Source organism: Hevea brasiliensis, chromosome 3 (assembly GCF_030052815.1).
Source record: "Hevea brasiliensis isolate MT/VB/25A 57/8 chromosome 3, ASM3005281v1, whole genome shotgun sequence".
Taxonomy (NCBI): Eukaryota; Viridiplantae; Streptophyta; class Magnoliopsida; order Malpighiales; family Euphorbiaceae; genus Hevea; species Hevea brasiliensis.
The window spans coordinates 116,802,226-116,827,576 of NC_079495.1; the positions used below are offsets into that span (position 1 = coordinate 116,802,226).

Consider the following 25,351-nt stretch of genomic DNA (forward strand, 5'->3'; position numbering starts at 1 on the left):
ATAATCCAAAGGAGTTAGCTATTTCACTTCAGTTCACAAAAGTTTTTAATACCTGTAAATAGTGCTCACCACTGTAAAAGAAGTAAGAAAAGTTTTTAAAATCCCTTGTAGTGTATTTAATGGGTTATCAGTAGACGGAGTTGGTAATTCATTAGGTATACTACGGGATCATGTTATGCCTTACAGAGGGGTAGGGTGTGACATTTTACTTTTCATTAGAATATCCCATCAAAGATAGATATTCTGACATCAAAAAATAGTGGGTATTACATTTTCCCCCCTTTATAACATTTGTCCTCGAATGTTAAAACAAACACATAAAAAGCAAACGTAATAAATATAACATATAAAACATGGCTAGAAAATATGGGGATATTATTGTATCATGGAATCACGAGTTTTCCATGTGCACTCTTCCTTGTTGTGGCGGTTCCATAACACTTTGACCATAGGTATCTCCTTGTTCCTCAGCTTCCTTACTTGAGTGTCTACAATCCAGATAGGTTGTTCAATATAAAAAAGATCTTCTAAAATTTCCATGTCTGGTTCACTTACAACCTTGTTCGGATCTGACACAAGCTTCCTCATAATAGAAACATGAAACAACGGATGGATTCTCTCCATTTCTAGTAGCAAAGCTAACTTATAAGACACATTTCTAACCCTTTGTAGCACTTCATACCGTCTAATGTACCTTGAAGCTAGTTTGCCTCTCTTTCCAAATTGGATGACACCCTTCATTGGAGATACCTTCAGAAGCACCATATCCCTTTCCTGAAAAACCACTTCTCTTCTATGGAGGTCTGCATAACCATTCTGTTTACTGGTTGCTATCTTCAACCTTGCCTTAATTAAGGGCATGGTTTAATGTGTGACTTCCACCAACTTCATTCAAGCTAAGGCTCTTTCACCAACTTCTTCCCAACACACAGGAGACCTACACTTCCTCCTATACAAAGCTTCATATGGTGCCATTTTGATTCTAGAGTGATAGCTGTTGTCGTATGCAAACTCAACTAGGGGAAGGTACTTTTTCCACAATCCACCAAAGTCAAGTACATACATTCTTAGCATATCCTCCAAAGTCTGTATGGTCCTTTCTGACTATCCATCTATTTGAGGGTGAAAGGCCATGTTGAAGTCTGATCTAGTGCCTAACTCATTTTGAAGACAACGCCAAAACCTTCATGTGAACTGTGGTCCTCTATCAGAGACTATTATTACTGGAGCTCTATGTAGCCTTATTATCTCTGCCATGTACACTTGAGCTAACTTATCCACCAAATAGTTTGCTCTAACATGAATGAAGTGAGCAGTCTTAATCAATCTGTCCACTATAACCCATATGAAGTCATGCCTGTTAGAGGTTACTGGTAACCCAATAATAAAGTCTATGGCCATATTTTTCCATTTCCACTCTGGAATGGGTAGTGGGTTGAGTATTTCTGCTAGCTTCTGATGCTCCAGCTTCACTCTCAAACAAACCTCATAAGTAGTCACAAACTGTGCAATCTCCTTCTTCATTAAAGGCCACCAATACAACTTCTTTAAGTCTTGATACATTTTGGTGGCTCTAGGGTGCACACTCTACTTAGCATTATGAGCTTCCCTTATAATGTCTCCCTTAAGTTAGGTGTCATTTGGTACACATAACCTATTGCCATACGTTAACACTCTTTTTCCATCAAAACGAAACTAACTATTCTTCCCTTTTTGTACCGCTTTTGCTATTTTCACCAACTCATTGTCTTCATACTGTTTCTCTATTATTTACCTTAGATACACTGGTGTCACCTTCATCTGAGCTGTCCAAGTACCCTTGGCTGATAACTCCAGCTGCAACCCTTTTCTAATTAATTAGTGTAACTTCTTCAAGATGGGCCATCTTTCTACGGATATATGTGCTAAACTGCCAAATGATTGTTAACTGAGAGCATCTATAACAACATTTGCCTTCCCCAGATGGCATTGGATTATACAGTTATAATCACTAAACAGCTCTACCCAACTTTTTTATCTGAGATTCAGCTCTTTTTGCTTGAAGATATACTGGAGACTCTTGTGGTTCGTGAAGATCTTGCATTTTGCTCCATAAAGATAATGTCTCCATATCTTTAGGCCAAAGACTATAATCGCCATCTCTAAGTCATGAGTGGGATAATTAGCTTCATGCTTCTTTAACTGTCTTGAAGCATAAGCTATTACTCTTCCCTTTTACATGAGAACACATCCCAAATCCACTTTGGAGGCCATAGTAGATTGTGAAATCTTCATTATCTTTAGGTAAAGCCAGTACTGATGCTGAAATCAAACACTCTTTAAGCTTCTAAAAGCTCTCCTCACATTTATCACTCCATTCAAACTTTTTATTCTTCTAAGTTAACCTAGTCATTAGAGCAGCTATCTTGGAGAAAGCAAGCACAAATCTTCTATAATAGCTAGCCAAACCTAGGAATCTCTCGATCTTCATCACTATGGTTAGTCTTGGCTAATCTGCCACTACTTCTACCTTCTTAGGATCCACTTCTATTCCATTCTCTAACACTACATGTCCCAAGAAGGATATAATTGTTTGCTAGAACTCACACTTGGAAAACATGGCATACAACTGATGCTCCCTCAATATCTGAAGAATTATTCTTAGATGTTGTGCATGCTCTTATAGACTTCTGGAATACACCAAGATATCATCAATAAAGACGATTATAAAGTGATCCAGATATTGTCTAAATACTCTATTCATGAGATTCATGAATGTAGATGGGGGGCATTGGTCAACCCAATAGCATCATAAAAACTCACAATGCCCATATCTAGTTCGAAAGGCAGTTTTCGAAATATCTGTCTCCTTAATCCTCAGCTGGTGATATTCTAACCTTAAATCTATCTTTGAAAAACAACTAGCTCTGGCCAATTGATCAAAGAAGTTATCAATACGAAGCAAAGGATACTTGTTCTTTATAGTTACCTTGTTCAACTACCTATAGTCAATGCACAGCCCCAAGAATACATCCCTCTTCTTTACAAATAGTACTGGAGCACCCCAAGAGGAGGTACTTTGTCAGATGAATCCATTATTCACTAACTCCTGCAACTATTCCTTCAATTCTTTTAACTCTGCAGGAGTAATTCAGTAAGGAGGAATAAATATGGGTTTAGTACCAGATGAATCTATCTCCCTCTTAGGTGACAAACTAGGTAGTTCCTTAGGAAACACATTTAGAAACTCTCTTGCCATGGGAACTGATTCTGGTCCACTTTTGTTCTCCACAACCACTTTAATGTGGGCTAGAAACCCTCAACATCCTTCTTGGAGCATTTTGCTGGCTTGTGTCATGGAGATCATCACCTTTAACCCATCCGGTCCTTTGAACCTTACTACCTTATTTCTATAGTCTAAGGTGGCATAATTGGCAGAAAGCTAATATATCCCTAGAATGACATCAAAATCCATCAACTCTAGGACCACTAGGTCAGTTGGAAAATATTTATCCTCCACCATCACTGAATAGGCATAACAGATCATCTCCATCACTGAAAGAACACACTTAGGCCCACTAACAAGCAATGGATATTGTAAACTTGAGACTAACAAAAGAATGAGATGCACTCGAATCAATCAAAACATGCACATCGAAACTTCTAATGCAAAGGTTACCTGACACCACAATGCTAGAGGTATTGGCTTCCTGTTGTGTCATGGTAAAGATCCGTGCCAGTGCTATCGAATCCTTTTCTTAAGAGCCTGCCATAGAGGAAGAAGAATCTCGTACTCTACCCTGTCCCTTTCTTGATGAGGGACTCATAGAAATCTATCTCATCACCGATTAAGCCACACTGCTTAACCCAGACTGTTGCTGTGAAGCCACCCTTTCCATGTTAGGACACTCCCTAGTCATATGCCCTCTTGACCACACTTGTAACATTGGGAAGTTCCCAACCTATAAATTCCTCAATGAGACTTCCTGCATCTAACAAAATCAGAGGTATTCGAACCCGAACTAGAGTCGCCTCCCATCCGAAGGCTAGACTTGATTCTATTCGAGAACTTATTCTTCTTTTACTTCTTGCCAAACTTCCTTTCTTTATCTTTCTTAATTCCGGATGAGAAAATAATCTTGGTTAAGTGATCGAACCTACTTGCATCTGCAGCCTTAGGAATTATAGATTGCTCAACTTTTGTACTTTTTAACTTTAAATTCCCTTTAATGATAGCCTCAGCCTCCATCTTTCTTGCAGTATCTACTATGGAATGGAAGCTGTGGGTTTTGCAGCTAAAATCAATTAAGAGTATCTAGAGTGCAACCTCTGAGTGTATCTCTTCCATCCTTTTGTCTGTATCATACTCTTGCCCCTGACACTACAGAAGTTTAACAAACTTATCGGTATACTCGTCCACACTCATATCAACAATTTTTTCTCAATTGTTCAAACTCTACTTCCTTCAGTTCCCTAGAGCTTTATAGGAAAACCCAATTAGTAAACTCTATCATAAACTGAGACTAGGTCATATTATCGACCTTGTTAACGACATAAGACTTGTACCATTCCTTCATCTTCTTACATTTTAAGGTAAAGCTGACCATTTAAATGGCCCAAGTATCACTAGCATCTAATTCATCAACTATCATTTTGGTTACCCTAATGTACTCGAAAAGATGATCTCCTACTTTGTACTTAGGAGCATCCAGCTTTAAGTAGTCTGTCATTTTTGCTTTACCTCAACTACTGATCTCGGTCTCTTGTGTATGAACTATAGAAGCTGCAGGGGATGGTAGTGGTATTTGCTCTCTTGTAACTCCCTCCATGGGATTTTGAGTTTCCATGGTGGTGGAAGAACTTTGGGGGTACTGTTATGGAGGATACATGGGATATGGGTTGTATGGTGGGAAGTAAGGTGGGTAGGGCATAAAAGGAGGATATTGAGGGTAGCCTCTAAACCCAAGGTTTCCAAAACTCCCCTATTACAGTTATTAATACCCAAACCCATACTCCGGTTTTAGCTGTGGAGGAGATACAAACTCTGACTCCTCTCCTCCCTCCTCAAAATTGTCTTCTCTCTTCCTTCCTACACTAGAAAGCTCAAGAATCTCATGCTCTTGGGAGAAGCCATAAGAACTCCTTCATGCATCTACAAACATTCTAGGTGCCTATGCAGTCTCCCGGCTAACTTCAAGGACCTTCTAAGACCTCTTAAAGATTCTTGCTTTCTACCTCTGCTTGCTTTCTCCTTGATAATAGGATTGGCGGGCAGTGCTCTAATACCCTCATTCTCGAGTAAAGCACCAGTTAACCTAGCGGACTGTCTTGAACCTCACATTTCTGAAAGCAAAAAAGAAGTGTTGAGCACATAAAAAGTTCATGTGCATTCACATGAGCACACAATATACAATCAAACATAACATGAAACCTAACTTGCACATACATTCATCACATAACATGCAGGGACTCAACCCTATTAGACATGTAATTTTTTTAACTGTGCTAGTCAATAAACTTCCTTTCACCTTTCTTCTATACTCTTACCAGCATCTAGGTCCACTCATCTAACCTGGAGCTCTGCTATCAACTTTGTAACGACCTAATCTAGGGGCTATTATCTGCGCTAGGGATCAGATTATCTTAAGGCTATCGGAACTCATAGCAAGCCTGAACCTGAAAAACATACATACATTCCTACATCACTCCAGTTAAACATACTTTAAATCATTACACATCTCACCAGTTAAACATACTTCAAATCATTACACCTTAGTCTTTTCATCCATATGTAAACATTCATAACATAATAATAGTTCATAATTTGAACCTTAACATACATAAGATCCAAAGTATAATGGTTCAATGTGCGTGTTAATAAACATATACATCATTATACTTAAATAATTATTACATATTTCTAATTTCCTTTAATCACCAACACAGTACTATCCTTTTATAATTTATATGTCCATCTATCCATACATCATACATAAGGGAAAGGCTAAGGCTAACCCTGATGCACTCTCCTCAAAGAACTTTTCTAGTTCTGAAACCCTGCATCTAGGGTTAGGGGAATGGGGTAAGCTTATATAAGCTCAGTGAATAAACTAATCATCATTAATTGAATCGTTCATTCATACATGTGCAATGCATCATTCACATGGGATTTCACATCACAAACATTTACATTTCATGTAAGATGGACATTATCACTAATAACTCACCAAACTTTCCTTTTAAGCATGACCTGTGTCATGTACCCTAGGACAACTTACAGATCTCCCTTGAAGGGCAACTTAAAGATCTCCCTATGGGATTTACTTATAGATCTATAACATACATAACATTACATAATCATAACATGGGTGGAGTTAGTGGGTCATCCAACATTCATCAATGCACTAACAACAAGTTATGTAATTATGTAATATCTTTATATTTTAGATACATACATTCTAAGTAAATATGACATGATACATGAGAATGCTCATTAATTACTAAAAATAATTTCCATTTTATTAAGGTTAGAGTTACTCGCTTTTTGAAACCTATCAAACACCTTACTCGAATGGTAGCTATCCTTAGGTCCTTAACCTTCTAAGTCCCTCAAGCCTGATTCTATAAAATCGGACCCTGAAGTGTTATACAATGTTCTAAAACTCTATACATATCATAAACATCTTACTTTAGGCCTTTAGGCACCATTAAATCATGTTTTTGGAACCTTAAAAAAAAAACGAGAAAAATTCGAGCATAACCCACTTCGGCTGTCAAAGTTCTGAACTTTGGCTACTGAAGTCTTAGGCTTCAGACGACACTTTTGTCTAGTGCTGACTTCAGTTGTCGAAGTCTTAGACTTTGGCTGGCGAACCTGGAAATTTTATCTAATTTTTCTAGAAATTGCATGTTTCAGCTGTCCAACCTCTGACTTTCGACAACCAAACCTAGGAATTTCCAGAATTCTCAAGTCGAAAACTTATAGATTCCATCTCCCATCAATACCCAAACTCATTTGAAAGTTCCGAAACACATTCCCATCACTTATACACATCTTTGGGGCCTAAATCAACCCAAATACATTAGTCAAAAATCAAAACTCAAAATCTTAGGTTTTCCCCAAACCTAACATAGCATATACATGGATTTCTTCAAATTCATCAAGGAAAACTAGCCATTTAAGGCCCATAACACTTAAATATAACTATTTCAACCATAAGACATATAATTTCAATAGAAGATTACAAAACCCTAACTCTAATATCCATAAATTTCTCCAAAAACTAAGCTTAAAATAACTTTTTATGAAATTAAAATTATAAAAACCTAATTCCTCATCAACTCTCTTAGATCTACCCCTTAGATCAAGAAGAAAAGAAAGTCACCTCTTTTCTTTGAGCTTGGAGGTGATAAAACCAAAATTTCACAACTTAAATCTACTCTTTCACACTTCTAAATAGAAGAATCCCCCTTTAGATCTTCAAAAATCCAAGGAAATCTATTCAAAGAGCTGCTTTTATGCCCCAGTAGTTGAGAGAGAGAGAAAAAAAGGAAAAACAACTGTTTTGGACAGAAAACGAGCTATAATCCCTTTTATATCCTTAATAGTCGGAGGATTTTCGGCCACCCATATTCATACTTTCAGCTGCCGAAGTCCATTCTGTTCAAATGGGCATCCGAACCATAAAAATGACTTCAGCTGTTGAAAGTCTATCATTCGGCTACCGAAATTCTTTCTGCCCAAAATAATCACTTTTAAGAAATAAAATTTTTAAAACATTTTTAATTTTCAAATATATTTAAACATATCACACATATATAAATATATTTTCACGTCTTAACGCCACTCTTTTGTAAGTGAAGTTTTACCTTTCATCAAAATATTCTGTCAATGACAGATATTCTGATATCGAAAAATGACAGGTCCTACAGAAAGAGAGAGAGAGAGAGTAAATTATTCAAATTGAACCTAAAGAATCACCTGAAGGAAAAGGTGAGAGTTGAAGTGAAGAACATGCCTTTGGCCACGTTTTTAAAGGAAAGGCCAAGATAAGTAAAATCATATTATATATATAAATAAATTATTAAAATAAATAATAAATTACTAACTAGATAAATAAAAATTATTTATATAGTAACAAATTATTTATATAAATAAAAGATTTACATGAGTATTTTATTTTTAAATAATAAAAATAAATTTTTATATATTATTTTTTCTTAATAAGAATGAAAAAATATAAAAGGAAGTGAAAAATTAAAATCATGAGATTCTTGAATGAAAGAAACATGCATTGGCCACGTTTTAAAGGAAAGGCCTAAGATAAATAAAAAAATACCACATATAAATAAATTATAAAAATAAATAATAAATTATTGAAATAAATATACAAAATAATGCATGTAGTAATACATCATTAAAATAATATTATAATAATTACATAGCGATTTATTAATTAAAATTAGAAGAATGTTTTAATTCTAATTTACAGAATTGATGTATTTTATTGAATATTTGTGAATAAAACATTTAAAGGGTTTAAAATGCCATAAAAAAAATTTTAATAATGTTCAAAAACGGAACTTATATATTCTGCTTTTTTAAAGTGGTGCGTGAGACTCGTGCGTCTTTTCAAAGTACTTCTGTGGAACTACGGCACGTGTTACTTTATGGTAGCTTGACTGGTTACGTAGATGGTAAGTTAAACTTTTTTTTTTCTAATCCAAATGACTTGAACGATTGATATCAAAATCTAACGACTCATATTCAATTAGAAAAAAAAAAACAGATAAACAATTTAAAATGACTTCTGTACCGTGCAACACAAATAGCTGCTCCTCAATTGGGCAAGGAAAAGTTGACTGTAGATGGGATTGTTTCTACGGGTGCAGTGATTCAGTGAAGAGTAGAAATAAGTCACCCAAACCGAGCTGACTTTTGAACAACTCAAGTTTAATTTTTTATTTTTTATTTTTTAATCGAGCTTGAGTTTATCTTGAGTCAAATATTAGTAAATTTAAGGGCAAAGGATTTATTATTTATAGTGCTTGGGTTGTGCCAAGAAATAACATAAATTAATTCGGGCGGAAAAAGGAGTTCAAATAGGACCCAAGAAGGGTTCAGACTTCCGCATGGCTTACAACAGAAGTGCCTGGGCCCTACTTTGAGTAGTGTTGCACGGCCTGTTAGGGGAGTAAGCCCATTGTAACAATGCGCCATGACAAAATCGTGGAACCCTGCATTCTGCGTCTAGCTTGGATAAATTGGGTCCAGTCTAGCAGTCGATTTCCAGCTAGTTCTCCTCTTTGGTGCGCATTCCACCTTTCTTATGTCTCAATATTCTGTGATGGGGTTTGCACAATGCAGATTTGGGTGCTGTGGAACCAAGATTTTGTGACAGATAAGGTGTATGCACAACATTTTCAGTTTTTTGCACATGAGGATTTCAGGGAGCGGTTGTGGGTCTACTTTGTTTACTACGGTTTATGCAAGCTCGTTGCATCGCGATAGACGTCGCCTCTGGCCTCTGCTAGTTCATGTTGCTCACCAGTTTCCTCGTGAACCTTGGTTCATAGCTGGAGATTTTAATGCCATTGCTTTTGCTTCTGAAAAGCAAGGGTGCCGCACCAGTTCAGGCTAAGCTTAGGAAATTTTGTGATTGGGATTGAAGACTATAATCTGTTAGATCTTGGTTTTGTTCGGATCACGGTTCACTTGGAAAAGATATTCAGTAGAAGAGTGATTGGACTGAGGTTTGGGCAATTTGAAATGGCGTCTCAGGTTCCCAGGGGCATCTGTTTTGCACTTACCTCGTCTGGGATCAGATCACCGGCCACTGTTAATTCGGCTCAAGGACGTAAGAACTTCGGCTTCAAATTCCCGTCAGTTCCAATTTCTTGACTCCTGCATGTTAGACTCTTTTGTGAGTTTGTTCCATAGCAATTGGAATTCTTCAGGTGACTTATTGTCAGTGACCGGAGCCGGGAATTAAACTTAGGTCCAATTAAAATATATGATTGGTTAATAAATTATTTTATTTTAATGTTAATTTAAGAAATTTATTAATAAATAATAATAATTTTGTATAGTAATAGAATCTTTTCATAATTATAAAATAAAAATATTTAATAAATATAATGATAAGAATAAGTGTTTTAACTTTTTATTTTAAAAAATTAATTTATTAAAAATTAAATGAAATTATTATTAGTTTAAAAATATAATGAATTATTAATATCGTAAATTGCTAAACGTAAAATATATGGATGGCCTAATATTAAAAAATTTATTAAATTTATCTCTAATATTTTTTTTAAAGAAAATTATAAAATGCAAATTCAATTAAAATTATAGATTAAATAAAATAAAAAAATTATGAAAAATAAATTCAATTAAAATTATAAATTTAATAAAATAAATGACATGGTTTAACTTCTAATATTATGAAAGAAAATTTTTTTTCTTCTGACACAAATATAAAGACATTTTGGTAAAAAAAAAAATCTAAAATAGTAATGAGATTACAAGAACAAAGCTTTTAATGCTTTAAATTGATGAAAAAATATGAAAAATTTATGTTAGGTTTTCCTTTAATGATATTACTCAATAATTTATATTTTAAAAAATAGAAATCATAATTGTGAATTTGTTGAATGAGAAAATGATAAAATAAAATTGATAAAGAATACAGGGCCAAGAGACGATAATAATTTGAATTTTTTTTTAGTATGAGGGTTTGTATTTACTGTTAGTATCATTCTTTTAATAAAAGAATTTAGATTTTTTTTATAAAATTATTATTAAACTCACTTAAAATTTTTTCATACTTATCAAAATTTAGTATAAAAATAAAATTTTTTAAAAAAATTAACATTAAATCCTTGAAAGTTTTCATAATTTCAAAGGCCCAATGCGCCCTTGGCCCCAACATGGGTTCGTCGATACTTATTATCCAACTTTAGTCCCTTCTGAAATGCAACTCTAGTTTGGCATTAAGAAGTTTTTTAGGGTATTGGGTGTCGTAAACTGTGATTGATGTGGAGAATTTAAGGAGGGGGGGGGGGGGGGTGGGGAGTGTGGTGGTTTGTTCTCGTTTGCCATTACAAAATTTTTGGGGATATTGGGTTTGTTTTTCTTTTATGAAAGATTTTTAGTGTCATTATTCCCAGAGATAATGAATTTTTTTAAATTTATTTTGATTTCACTTAAAATTAACGCTCTTTTTTTAGGAGGATTATGAGCGAATTAAGCTCTTTGCAAGTTGTCGGAGACTATAAAAGCTTAGGTCATTTGAAAAATGAGTTATACTCAAACTTAGCTTTTATGTTCATTTTTATAAATGGGTCCGTTAAAAGTGTTGTTTTTCTTTTATGAAAAATTTTTAGTGTCATTATTCTCAGAGATAATGAATTTTTTAAAATTTATTTTGATTTCACTTAAAATTAATGCTCTTAGTTTTTAGGAGGAATATGAGCGAATTAAACTCTTCGCAAGTTGCTGGAGACTATAAAAGCTTAGCTCATTTAAAAAATGAGTTATACTCGAGCTTAAATTTTATGTTCGTTTAATAAATGAGTCAAACTCAAATTTCATAATGTTCAACCTGTTAAAGTTTATGAATCGACTTATTTACAGGCTCATGAGTCGACTCTTTAAATAGATTTATAAATAAACTCGTTTGCAAATATATTAGTTATTGTATTTTATTATATTATAAATATTTATTATTTTATTTATAAAATATTCTAAAAATAATGTTTTTTTGTTTAAAACTATGATATATTTAATATGTAAAATGTATTTTATTAAATATAGTTATTTATAATTTAAATTTAAAATTTTTAATAAAATTAAGTTACTTTTTTTATGAGAGTTAATTAAAATTACAAAATTTGACATTCATAATTCTAAACATAAAATTTTCTGTAAATTAATCGAATTATTCATAAGTTGTTCAAAATTTAGTTTCGATAAAACTTGGCTTAACTCGATTTCTTTTCTAAATGAACTAAGCTTGAGTTTATTGATATTCAGATTGAGCTGAAAAGAATTTTGACGAATTAAACTTAAACTTTTTAAAACTTGACTTAACTCAGGTTAATTCAATTTATTTACATCCCTAATTTGTAGGTATTGTTCATTAACCCTGCAATTTAATCTTTTATTATAAAATTATATATTTTCCTTGATTATCAATATGAAATTATTTGTTTCAAAAATCTAATTATATTTTAGTTGATATATATAAATTATATAATTCTTAAAATATTGATTATATAAGGATAATAAGTGTTAGTTTTTATAATAATATAAATAAAAATATAAAAGATCAAATTAGAAGTGGGCAGAATTCAATTTAAATAAAAAAAAATTAAATCAATTAATTTCAATTTTTTAATTTGGTTTTATTTCAATTTTTTTTGTGTGTGAAATATTGAAGTAATGGATTTGTATTTATTTTTTGACTTCATCTGAAATTGCAACATGGACGTATATCAAATAGGAATTTGGGAAGAAATTAGGGTACTTAGTGCGGGTACAGGAAGATTAAACTATTAAATTGAATTAAATTAAATATTTTAGTTTAATTTAAGTAGATTTTTCTATTTAAATCAGTTCTTATAATTTTAATAATTCAATTTTTTATTTTTAATTTTTCAAAATCAAATAAATCAAATGCTCACCCTTAATCTAACCTTAATTCTAACTTACATTTCTGTTTTAATGGAATCCTTATAAAAATAGAAATTCCAGTATTAGGCAAGTAAATTCCTGATACCATCCCATTTTTCAAAAAACGAAAAAAAAAATCAGCTGATAGAGAAAACGTAACGTACCTAACTGTTGAAACAACCGGTAAACCGCTCATATGTCGAGACCTCTTAAAAAAAGCCCTGAAATTACCTAATACACGTGCCCCATCCTCTCTGGTAATGGTAACTGAGGTCCGCGTAGCTGCACTAACAACACCCGCAACGTTTTCGCGGCGTCGGTGGTAACACCCTCTAATTCTCTCCCTCCACCTACTTTTTTTTACATTGGCATCTCTCTCTCTCTCTCTCTCATCTTTCAATCTCATGATTGTTTAACGAGTCTTTTTTTCCTTTTATCCTCTTTTATTCTTTCTGTCCTCTTCCATTTTTCGTTTTCAAGCGTCCGATTCAGATCTCCCGAATCGGATCACAATGGCGGCATCGCGGCGGCTCCGTGATCTCCAATCGCAACCGGGGAACAAGATCTGCGTCGATTGTTCACAGAAGAACCCGCAATGGGCGTCTGTTTCCTACGGCGTTTTCATGTGCCTAGAGTGCTCTGGCAAGCATCGTGGTCTCGGTGTTCACATATCCTTTGTCCGATCCGTCACCATGGACTCATGGTCTGAGATCCAGATCAAGAAAATGGAAGCTGGAGGTAACGAACGGCTCAACGCTTTTTTAGTTCAGTATGGCATCCCTAAAGAGACTGATATCGTTGCTAAATATAATACTAACGCCGCTAGCGTTTACCGGGATCGAATCCGGGCCCTTGCCGAGGGTCGACCTTGGCGGGATCCACCGGTGGTAAAGGAAACAATCGGTGGCAGGAAAAAGCCACCGCTGGCTCAATCTGGTGGTAGCAGAGATAATAATTATTCTAGTAATGGAGGATGGGATAGTTGGGACAATCATGACTCTTTTAGATCTTCAAATGATATGAGAAGGAACCAATCGGTTAGCGATTTTAGGGGTAATAGCGGTGCTGGTGGTGGAATGGGGGGTGTTCCCGTCAGGTCTAGATCGACTGAGGACATGTATACCAGAGCACAATTAGAGGATTCTGCAGCTAATAAGGAGAGATTTTTTGCCAGAAAAATGGCAGAGAATGAATCGCGTCCAGAAGGTTTACCGCCATCGCAAGGCGGGAAGTATGTGGGATTTGGATCGAGTCCTGCTTCTTCGCAGAGGAATGATAATTCCCAATCAGATGTTCTCTCTGTTATGTCTCAGGTATTGAATTGGAGTCTTGGGCATTGTTTGAATTATTATTATTATTATTTTGCATTGATGGGAACTGATTATTTGCGATTGGTGATCAAGTTATGTGTTTGATATGCAGGGTTTTGGTAGGTTATCTCTTGTTGCTGCATCTGCGGCTCAATCTGCTGCGAATGTCGTCCAAGCTGGCACGAAAGAGCTTACTTCCAAGGTATTTTTATTTGTTTCTCCACATGGTCAGTTGCGTTTTATTTTATCATTATGTACATTTTAATGATGCTTGTTGGCCTGTTTTGAATTTTTATGTTCTATGTTTTGCATGTTGTAATGATTGCTTTACTTTATTGTTGAATTATTATGGTAATTGTGTGACGAATGAAACTAGGAACATTATGATTCTTCAAATCATAGATGTCTGACTTGACATTTCTGTTATTTCATTGCTGATTCTATTTGATTCAGTTACTAATATACCTAACCTTCACTAGGTTTTGTGTTAGTTTAGTGATAGGATAATTCTGATGTTGCTATATATGTTTAAGAGGCTGATTTCATTTTTCCATGACTGCTGACCCATAGAAAAGCTATTACAATTTACTTTTGTTAGAAGAGTAAGCAATTGGTCTGGTGATGGTCTTACTGACAATTGAAAAGTAGCCATATTAGCTTGTGGTGTTATTGCAGAAGCATTTAGTTTGAACTTTGCTGGGAATAATTTCATTTTAAAGTAACTGCCGTAAAAGCTAAAGATTGCCCAATTATTCTGCAATGGAGCAGACTCTTGTTGGCTTTTAATTTCATAACAAGTTATTATCTTCTTACAATGCAATTGTCCTTTGCCCTAAGGGGCTGGCAACACTAGTGCTTCTTAGGGGTTGCTTAGCTTCAAGAGTCGAGACTGAGGAAAAGCTGTGAAATCTTTTGTGATAGGAAGTATAAGGAGATCACTAAGGGTCAATGGTTGACTAGAATGCACGGAAACGGGAGGCGGGAGCGTTTCCCGTTCTAGAAATGTTTCCTTGCCAGAAACGTTAGGACACGGCAAGGAAACGTCTCCGGGTCGTTTCCGCAATTCCTTGAAATCGGAAACGCGTTTCCTTTGCCGGACACGCGTTTCTTTAAAAAAAAACAAAAAAAGTCGCACCTCCAGGAAGAAAGGAGAAGGCAAAGAAAAAAGAAGAAGAAGAAGAAGAAGAAGAAGAAGAGGAGAAGGAGGAGGAGTACCTGGTGCGGCAGCGTGCCGGCGATGGGAGGTGACTGATCTCTGCTTCCTTCCCCATCCGATGCTCTGCCAGTCAGCCTCCCTTTCCCGATGGCGCTCGCTGCTTCTCCTTCGATGGCTTTGCTCCTTCCCCGAATCCTAATACCCACGTTATTTCCTATTTGAAAATTTTTTTTTAATCATTATTTTTTTTATTCAATTTTCACTGTATTAAAACTTTGAACCTTTGTTTTCAGCATTTTAATATTAATTTTATTATTCTATATATTTATTATTTCAATTATTTATAATTATAAATATATAAATAATCTAATTAATTAATCAAGTAATTAATTTCATTATTTTTTCCTTTTTTTTAATATTTAAATTTGTTATATGTATATATGTTATTTATTTATAAATATATCCCTATATTTTTTATATTTACACATTTCCCCCACGTTTTCGTTTCCCAAATCTTTTAAAATGCCGTTTCCCCGTATCTGTTTCCGTGTTTTCCGTGTCCGCGTTTCCGTTTCCGTGCTACATAGATGGTTGAGAGTCTGGTGGTATTTCTTGTTGTAAGGGAGGTGAGGTGTCTTTTTAAATAAAGCATTATTAATTGTGAAAATGGTTTTTTATTTTTGGTAATTAGCAGAAATTGCAGTGGTTGACTTAACTATGCTGATAATTGAATTTTCTGCAAGCTATGTACTGTTATTACCTTAATCAGTTGCTTAACTGAATGGTGTAACTTTTATGAGTAATAGTCAGGATGTATATTTTCTCCAGCTATTGGATGGTAAAAACAGAACTGCATGATGCATTTTTCATGCCTAGTCTCTAATTTGTGGACTTCTCTATCAATATGTATGCACATATGAACAATTTCCTTTTCCCCATCTATGATGAGCAGTTTCTGATCACGGTGATGCGACTTTGTGAGGCCTTTGATTTATACGTTGTATTAATCTATTCAGTTTATTTGCTGCAAAAACTTGGTTTTCAATATTCATATTCTGTAAACTTTGTCTCTATTCCACTAACCATGGGTACCAAAACTATGGGGTTATATTAATATGGTTCATGAATATAACTTGGTTACAGGTGAGGGAAGGTGGGTATGATTACAAGGTGAATGAAACTGTCAATGTTGTTACTGCTAAAACAACAGAGATTGGACATAGGACGTGGGGCATTATGAGGGGGGTCATGGCTATGGCTACACAGAAGGTTGAGGAATACACTAAAGAAGGCAGCTGGAAGACTGATAACTGGCAACGAAATGAAGGTGATAGTAATGGATATTATCATGACTTTAATAAGCAAGAAAATAAAGGATGGAATTCATCATCTGCTGGAGTACAATCCTCATCAAGCGGGCATTATAATTCTTACAGCTCGAGTTCTTGGGATAATTGGGATCAGAAAGACGCTAGGAAGGAAGATAACATAAAGGGCTCCGCATCACATAATAATGATGGTTGGGCAGGTTGGGATGACACCAAGGATGATGGATATGATAATTTCTACCAGAGCACACCTGATAAGAAAACTGTTGGTCATGATGGGAAATCAGATGGCACATGGACTGGAGGAGGCTTTCTTTAAGGTAATATTGTAGACTAATACAGAATTTTCCTTTTTCTTTTGGTTTTATTTGAGTTATATATTGGGAATTGCATTTTTGTTAGAAATGGTTTGGCTCGTTTCTTTTTACTGCACAATTCTTCTGGGTCTCGAAGATTGTTGGATTGAAATTATGTACAGTTATAGCATCATCTCATTATCTGTTTGTTGACCAGGTTGGCCTGCGCTTCATTCTCTGCAAAACCCTGGTTGACCCCCATGGTTTTTTTTTTTTTTTTTTTTTTTTTTTTTTTTTTGGGAAGGGGTGGCACCATGGGGGTGGAAGGGGGGAATTGCTAAAACTGATGGATAGCTGGTTGCAGTGATTTTGGGTTGGTGGATTTGAATTTACTCTGGGTGCAGCTGATAAGAAAGTGTTGGTTGCATATCAGATAGATCTGTGGTGAATGGGGAAGCTTTTCTGTAGATTGGTATATTTTCTGCAACTCCTTTTTCTTTCTTTCTTTTGATCTCAAAAAATTTGTATTTTTTGGGAAGTTCTTGTATGTTTGAAAGTAGTCATATATGTACAACTTTGAACAGGGAGGGTTAATTGCCCAATCAAAGAAGACCGCACTGTTTGAGGAAACGTTATTGTGGCTTGGAAAGTTAAATTTGCTTTATATGTTTAATGACTTATTAATTTCGATTAACGTTTTTGTTTGTTGCTCTCAGTTGAAATGACTGAACCATCCAGTTTATTTGACTGACTTAGTTTTATTTATATTTCCCTCCAAATACTTCTGTCTGCCTGAAAACTCAGAAGGGGATTCAAGAATAACCATTCAAGGAGCTAAATAGTTGCTTTAAATTTGTATCTTGTTTGGTTCCCTCACGGACGTGCCTTGTCTACAAGTTTCCTATTGTCTAGTCATTGACGATTCCAACCATACATCCCATATTAAATTTGTAAAATTTATAGCAACATCCAACTGAATCAACATATCTGGTGGCAACTAAATCTTATTTGCTGAAGGGAGCTAAGAGTGATAATTCATATACCAAAACCCATAACGATAATTAATTATTGGTTCCTTATTTTAGCACACAGAGGATTCATTATTTATGATTACAGAATCTGCTTCTTTGTCTTGAGCGGTTTTTCATACGGTTGTGGTCTCATTGGTGCTCATTGGCACGTTGGAGGTTTTTGTTGGATCACCAGCACAGAGCGTGCCATGCCATTGTGCGATGAAGCTAAAATATCTCCTATGAGGCCTAATTCTGGATGCTCTGCCTGATTGTCTGCTAATTTTGCTACCGAAACTTCCCTTCCTACAATGAAAAGATCAAATGCTCTACTTTGCCCTATATTAAGCACTTCCTCACTTACATTGTTAACATCCTTCTCCACATACTTGACTGATCCATTGCACTTTCTTCTCAACTCTTCTACAGCAACTTCGTCCATTTCCTGCATAAATTAAAACCTTGTATTTCAATTTCAAACCTGGTATGTAGTAAAATAGAAGACTAGATTGAATCTACCTTGTCTCTAAAATTATTCGATGAGTTCCTACTTTCCAACCGAGCTTGCACCTGGAATCTTATTAGAGTCACAGTAATAGCTGGGTGTTCAGCCATCCTGGCACCCACCTCCAGAGCTTTCCGATCATCTGGACCACCCAAGAACAAAATGCAAACCCTTCTGTATATTGTTGTAGCAGTTCCTACCTCCTGATCCGTGCCATCGTATGCCTCCTGATCCGTGCCACTGAATCCACAATCCACAAGTATGGCGACTGAGCATGGTGAGTTCTTAAGGACATTCTGGTTGACCTCTCTCCATTTAAGTCCCACATCCTCGTCCTCTTCCCCTTCTCTCCATTGCTTGTGGAAGGGCAAGATAATCATGGCTACCCTTTTATCTTCAGCCACGTGGCAAATATCCTCATGCATCGTCGATAATGCTGAGATGGATGTGGAGTGACGAATCGTGAGTGGAGTAGCATGACCATATGCCTCAAATGCAGCTTCTATTTGATCTTTGGAGGTTCCTGGAGAGAAGCGGTTGATGAAAGGAAAACCATTCTTTCGAGTGCGTTGAACCATCATGATGGAGGATGAGCGATCCGTAAGTTCGACAAGGTGCATAACATAGAGCTTGAGAGGGGATGTTTTTGCACTTGTGGTCGAGTCGATGAGATTAATAAGTGCTGGTACATTTTGAGGTCCCTGGATACAGGCCAGGATTCGAGTCATACCATGTGAATTTTCATCACTTGGTGATTGCCTCTCTGCTTGGCAAGCACGACGTGAAGGTTTGTATATTGCCATGACTGTTGGAGTTGTCATTAAGCTGGTAAAGATTGCCATCAGCACTAGAATAGCAAACATCTCGTCATTCAGAATCTGTTCATGTTCAATATATAAAATCAATCAATAGGAATCAATTTTTTTTCTTAACGCTATATTTTTTATGAGAAAATTAGAGTTTTTATCTTTATTTTTTATTTTTTTTACAATTTGCTTCCACTAAAATTTGAATCAAAGACTTCACAGCCCTATTGATAACTCAAGTACGTACCACTGAACTCAAACTTATCGATTGAGTAAATTGGAGTATTTTAATTTATATATATATATATATATATATATGTATGTCTATTATGATTTTTCTTACTTAAATCCAATCCATCATCAATTTAAGAGAGTGTCTCTAAATATAGGTTGATTTGTTTATTTATAACAATTTTTAGATTTATAAATTAGAAATTATAAGTCAAAAAAATAAGCTGGGGACCTAACTTTTCATTTTGGTGCTTATAAGTTAAAATTAGTTTGACAAAAAATATTTTACTATATTATTTTATTTATTTTTAAAAATTTTATCATAAATCTCATTTAATATACTTTTTAGTAATTTTAATAATAAATGCACTTATAAGTTATTTTTTCTATCAAACACATTAATCGCTTATCAGTCATTTATAAATACTTTAACCAAACACATAACTACCTAAAATTTTAAATGCTATAAACCCAAATTAGCTTATAAGTCTTATGTGCTTATAAGCTGATTTTTATAAATTAAATCAAATTCCCTTTAAGATACACAAGTGACCCAACTATTAAAGGTTTGTAACTAAATGTCCCTTTGCAATTAAAGTTTCTATTAAACATAATTCAAAATCAAACTTTTGTGCCAAAAATGAAAATATATCTGTAAAATTATAACTTTTTATTACATTAATTCATACTTCATATTGTATCATAAATGATATGCAGGATAAGAGATATTTTTTGGTTGGGATTTTAATTAAGTTGGAGGATTAAAAAAAAAAGAAAAAAGAAAAAAGTTATTCTTTCAAACTCTGCTTTTGCTTTTTCATTAAAATTGAGGTGACAAAAGAGATGACAATTTCTGTAATGAGATTAAACTTGCACTCAATTAAAATAATTCAAATTTAATAATCAATAAAATTGAGGGTTACTTTGACAATTTATATGACCAACTTGAAAATATTCCATTTAAATTTAAATCAATCAACTTGAATTTTATTTAAAAACTATAACTATATATATATATATATGTATATATTCAATTAACTTTTGTAAAAAATTAACCTGAAAATATTCATAATTCATAAATTGACACGAAATCTTTTTTATATTATCACTTGATAAATAATTTAAATTAATTGATAATAGTTAAAATTCCTTCTTATCTTTTAATTTTTTAATGCAATATTTAAGTGCAAAAATTTATTTAATCTCTTATTTCCTTTTCTTTTTTCTCCTATCATATGAATTGGAATAGAGTTATTTTTGTTTACCAAATTTATAGTGAACAAAAACATAAAAAAAAAAAGAAAAAAAATTGATTCCATATATAAAATTAATGGATGCCACATATATAATATCTTTTGATATGTCCTAAAAAATATTCCCCAAAAACTTTCCTTTCCTTTCCTTTCCTTATTCAACTAAAGCCTCCATGCGAAGGTGGTACAAATCCACATGATAGAATATAGATTCTAGGTTTGCAAGGGAAAAAATTATTTAAATTTGATTTATCATTTACTCAAGAAATATGTATAATTTATTTATTTTATACATATATAAATAGGTTTTGTCACGCATATTGTATTATGTATTCAGAATTTGTAAGAGCATGAATAATCAATAGGATAGATTATTATTTGGTCTTTTCGATTGATATTATAATTTGGTTTCTATATTTTAGAAATTAAATGATTTCATTCTTTACTTGTACTTCTGTCAAAATCAGAAGTCTTTACTTTTAAAATTACCGTTAGTTTAAATGAAAAGACAAATATACCATTTATTCAATGAAAAATTTATTATTTGGTTCATGGATTTTGTCCAGTATTATAATTTAGTATCTATATTTTAGAAATTGAATGTTTTAGTCCCTGTATTTGATAATTGCTGAAATTATTAGAATTTTTTTTTTCATATTAGCTTTGTTCTTATTAAATTTTTTTCTTGAATTCATTTTATAGAACATAAAGAATTAATTTATTTGATAAAAATTAACTTTAATTGAACAAAAAATATAAATGAGAGACTAAATCGTTTAATTTCCAAATATGAACACTAAATTGTGACATCGATCAAAACCTAGAGGCCAAATAGTAAATTTTTCCTAACTAAATAAAAGATATATTTTTCTTTTCACTTAAACTAATGGTAATGTTAGACAAAAAAAAATTATGATTTTGATGGAAGTATAAGTGAGACAAAATCTTTCAATTTCCAAAATAAAAGGACTAAATTATAATATCGATTAAAATTTAAGAATCAAATACTAAATTTCTCCAATTTCCCCAATTGAACTAAAGTGGGATGCAGATAGCACTTGGCCTCTCCACCATGATTGATTCCATTGAATGAAAATAATGCTTTGTGCTCCTCTAAAGAATGTCTACAAAAGAATTAAGCCTCAAGAAATGACTAGAGATGCTGCATATTACTTAGTGCCTTAGAGATGCACCAACTCCAAATTATATTTTTTATTTATCCTAGTTTTGCTCCATTGGCTTAGCATAAAGAACAATTATTAATCAATTAAACCACTTATTGATGTTGATCTGCAATACATATACGTTATAATTTTAATGGGTAATGGTTTAACAAATTCTCAGCTTTCTTCCCCTCTTTTTAATAGAATATATATTAACTTAAAAAGAAGTGGATCTTACTTGAGGCTTGAGAATTACTAAATGAATGATATTATATAGAAGTTTTCTTTATTATTATTATTTTAGAGAGGGAGCAAAGCTAAAGAAAGACTATAAACAAAGCCTAGAATAAGAACTCCACTAAATGGGTGATATTATATAAAAGTTTTCTTTCATTAATAAAGTTTAAAATGCTTTTTAATATTTACATTTTGTACAAATTACTGTTTAATGGCTCTTATTTTTTAAAAATTGAAATTTTACAAAAATTTAAATTAATTGATTTCTTTTTATTAATTCTCAAGTATAAAATAAAGAGTTTAATTCTTTTTAATTTAAAAAAGAATATTTTAAAAGAAATATAAATAAAACATAATTGTGTGAGAATTCAATTAAATTTTTTTTCTTACAAATGATTTATTTTAAATGAGGCCTTAAGATGAAAAATTCTACGGTGAGTCAGAAGCACATAAATTTAATGTTCTTTTACTCACTTAAAAATGAGTCCTTCATGAAATAAGGAGAGTGAACTCTACTTTCAAGTGAATAAGGGAGTATGTGCACCGAGTATAATAAATAATTCATTGTTAAATATTATTTATCAGTAATATTTTCATTCGTTATAAATATATTTTATATTTTTTAATTTAAAAAAGAAAAAAAAACTATTCAATTATTGTATGTTTAAAATATAAATATATAAATGATTTATTTTATATATACATTCTATCATATGTAATCGTATCTCTATGAAAGAATTTTCAAAAGAATGAACACTTTTTCCCTTGATAAAGATGGCCCACCAGAGATATGGATTAGGCTAAACTAAAGATTACCAAGATTTGAACTTTTGAGGCCAAGAATTATAAAGTAATTGCTCAAGAATGATAATCTTTTTTGTTGGTATCATCAACTAATACTGATTTTTTTTTTTTTGAAAGCTAATATTGATTTGATGACGCACAATTATCATGTATTGATAGACGTGGCATGGACTCGTTTGCTTGTCATTTGAGTGTTTTTTATTTATTTATTCAAGTCTAATAATTTCAAGTTATTGATTACTTTTTAGTTATTTTAAGCATAATTTAATTTAATTTATAGGTTATTTTAAATTAAAATATTAATTTTGAAAAAAAAATTTATTCTTGTAATTTTTCAAATTAAAGTTTTTTTAAGAAATTAAAATTTATTAGTAAGTCAATATAAATAAATTAATTTAAAATTAAATTATATAAATTCTTAAATATGTGAATGTAAATCCGCTATTATATTATCTCTTGAATCTACAGTGATGGAATCTAAATCTAAATAAGAACTTTTCAAGAGGGCGGATGTATTTTATAATTTGCTTGCAAAACATGCAAGCTGTTGGACAAGCTAAAACAAGCAAAAACTTCATTTAAGTGCAATAAAAGAGGGAAGCAAAGACTAGAACTCACCTTCTTCTCCTTGCCAATATTTAGAACTATGAGCTCTACCAATCCTTTTGTGTTCATCAACACTCCGAGAGCCAAAGATTCCCTCGCTGGAATCATACACAGCATAGCCACCACAAAGGTCCCCAGAATCTTTCCTGCACATGCCGTCGACACAACCAGCACTAGCACTCCCCAAGCCTCAACCCCTCGGATTTTAGTCACGTCTGTCTTTAACCCACTTGAAGCAAAGTAAAGTGGAAGAAGCAAACCAGAAACGAAATCTTCGATCCTTATAAGCAATCTCCTAGCAAATTCCCCTTCTTTAGGAATCGTTAAACCAAAGACAAAAGCACCGAAAATTGCATGGATCCCGATAAGGTCACTCATAAACCCGGATAGCATTACCCCGGCTAGGGTTACACATATGCATGCTTCGTCAAGAAAATCTTGCGGCTGGGAGCATTTCTTGGCAACCCAATTCATCATGGGTCTGACAAAAACCAGCATGAAAGCAACAAAAGCAACTCCAGAAATCAGAACCCATAATGATATTAATGGGCTCCTAGAGTCCCCGGTGGAACCATTTCCGGCGAGTGCTACCGCTAGAGCCAACAAGATCCATGCGGCCACGTCATTGAATGCGGCAGCAGCCATTGCTGTCTGTCCCACTTGGGTTGTTAACAGTTTGAGTTCAGCAAGAATGCGGGCAAGAACAGGAAAAGCAGTAATCGAGAGAGCAACTCCCATGAACAAAAGATACTGGCCATAACCGACCTTGTCCTCTCCATGTACTGCTTTGCGTAGAAAGAAGGATAAAGCAATTCCAAACAGGAAAGGGAGGGAGATACCGGCAATTGCTATTCCAAATGCTCTTTTGCCGCTCTGTCGAATTGAGCTAAAATCAAGTTCGAGACCTACAAGAAAAAGATAGAAAAGAAGGCCAATGCTAGCCACAGATTCGAGTATGGGAGTGCTCCATGAAGGGAACACTAATCGAAACAAGTGCTTGTTTCGGCCAAGAGCAGAAGGTCCAAGCAAAATTCCACCCTAAAGTCCAAGAAAAAAAGAAGTTATCATCAAGATATTATGGAAAAAAAAAATCAGAAAAAAATGACGAAATTAACATACTATTATTTCAGCAATGACTCTGGGTTGTCGGAGGGGCTTGAGAAGGAAGGCGAGGAAGCGAGTGCTGAAGAGCACTAGGGTTGTTTGAAGTATTAATAGCGGAAAGGCATGGTTTAGAGGATTATCTCCTTGCCAGGCTCCATCAGATGAGGTTTTGATGGAAGTTAAGTTAAGCTGCATGCTTGGTCGATGATCAAACGCAAGAAACTTCCTTCTTAATTGTGGTGAAATTTAGGATCAACAAGCATGGTTTTATAAAGGTGAGACAGTGGTGGTCTTTTTCCAAGTTTCTTGGTTTACAGTAGTATTATAATAATTATAGGAAGTGTACATGAATAAATATATGGAGTAATTAAAATATATAAAAAATTTTATAACTCACTAATTAAATTGAGATATGTCCCAAACAAATTAAAAAATAAAAAACATGATGTAAGAGTGATAACAAAAAAAAAACGTGCGAAGGAATATTGGTAAGTGAGTTGATTTTTTTTTTTTAAAATAATCTCTCCATGGAAAAATTGGAGTATAAAGTTATTGATTAAAAAAATTATATAATTAATAGAACATGGCAATGGAAAACATGAGTTTAAAAATATATTTAATTATTAAATTATTAACTCAATAATAAGTGCACTTATTTTTAGTGTCCTCTCCATGCCTTTCTCTTTAAAAAAAGGGGAAAATAATATAGTGCCTCAAGAGGTGAATTGGTGATTGATGAAAATTAATTTGGGACATAATTAATATTATTTCGGATGAATGATTTGATTCTTGTTTTGAGAAAAAGTGTTAAGATATGATTCAAAATTTTAGTGTGATTTGAAAAACATATTTATGTTCTTTAACTTTTTAATAAAGAGATAAATTTACTT

The 25,351-nt window shown here is 33.5% G+C and overlaps 3 protein-coding genes across 4 annotated transcripts; 1 reads left to right on the forward strand and 2 right to left on the reverse strand.

Moving 5' to 3' along the window:
- Positions 1 to 375: 375 nt before the first annotated feature.
- Positions 376 to 861, reverse strand: LOC131178471 (uncharacterized). The gene has a single exon (XM_058143435.1). The coding sequence runs from the start codon at positions 859 to 861 to the stop codon at positions 376 to 378; it is 486 nt and encodes a 161-aa protein (XP_057999418.1).
- Positions 862 to 12,824: 11,963 nt separating this feature from the next.
- LOC110672861 (probable ADP-ribosylation factor GTPase-activating protein AGD6) lies at positions 12,825 to 17,436 on the forward strand. 2 transcript variants are annotated; one of them, XM_058144711.1, is made up of 5 exons: positions 12,825 to 12,974; positions 13,133 to 13,965; positions 14,075 to 14,164; positions 16,262 to 16,766; positions 16,960 to 17,436. In XM_058144711.1, exons 2-4 carry the CDS (start codon positions 13,165 to 13,167, stop codon positions 16,763 to 16,765), a joined length of 1,395 nt encoding a protein of 464 aa, XP_058000694.1. In that variant the 5' UTR covers positions 12,825 to 12,974; positions 13,133 to 13,164; the 3' UTR covers position 16,766; positions 16,960 to 17,436. The 2 variants fall into 2 exon arrangements, with proteins under 2 accessions (XP_058000694.1, XP_058000693.1); XM_058144710.1 differs by having other exon boundaries at positions 12,923 to 13,965.
- Positions 17,437 to 17,776: 340 nt separating this feature from the next.
- LOC131168906 (cation/H(+) antiporter 20-like) lies at positions 17,777 to 24,728 on the reverse strand. Its single transcript, XM_058144709.1, has 4 exons — positions 24,477 to 24,728; positions 23,370 to 24,395; positions 18,272 to 19,135; positions 17,777 to 18,197 (listed from the first exon to the last, which is right to left on the reverse strand). Exons 1-4 carry the CDS (start codon positions 24,654 to 24,656, stop codon positions 17,913 to 17,915), a joined length of 2,355 nt encoding a protein of 784 aa, XP_058000692.1. The 5' UTR covers positions 24,657 to 24,728; the 3' UTR covers positions 17,777 to 17,912.
- Between the last annotated feature and the right edge of the window lie 623 nt (positions 24,729 to 25,351).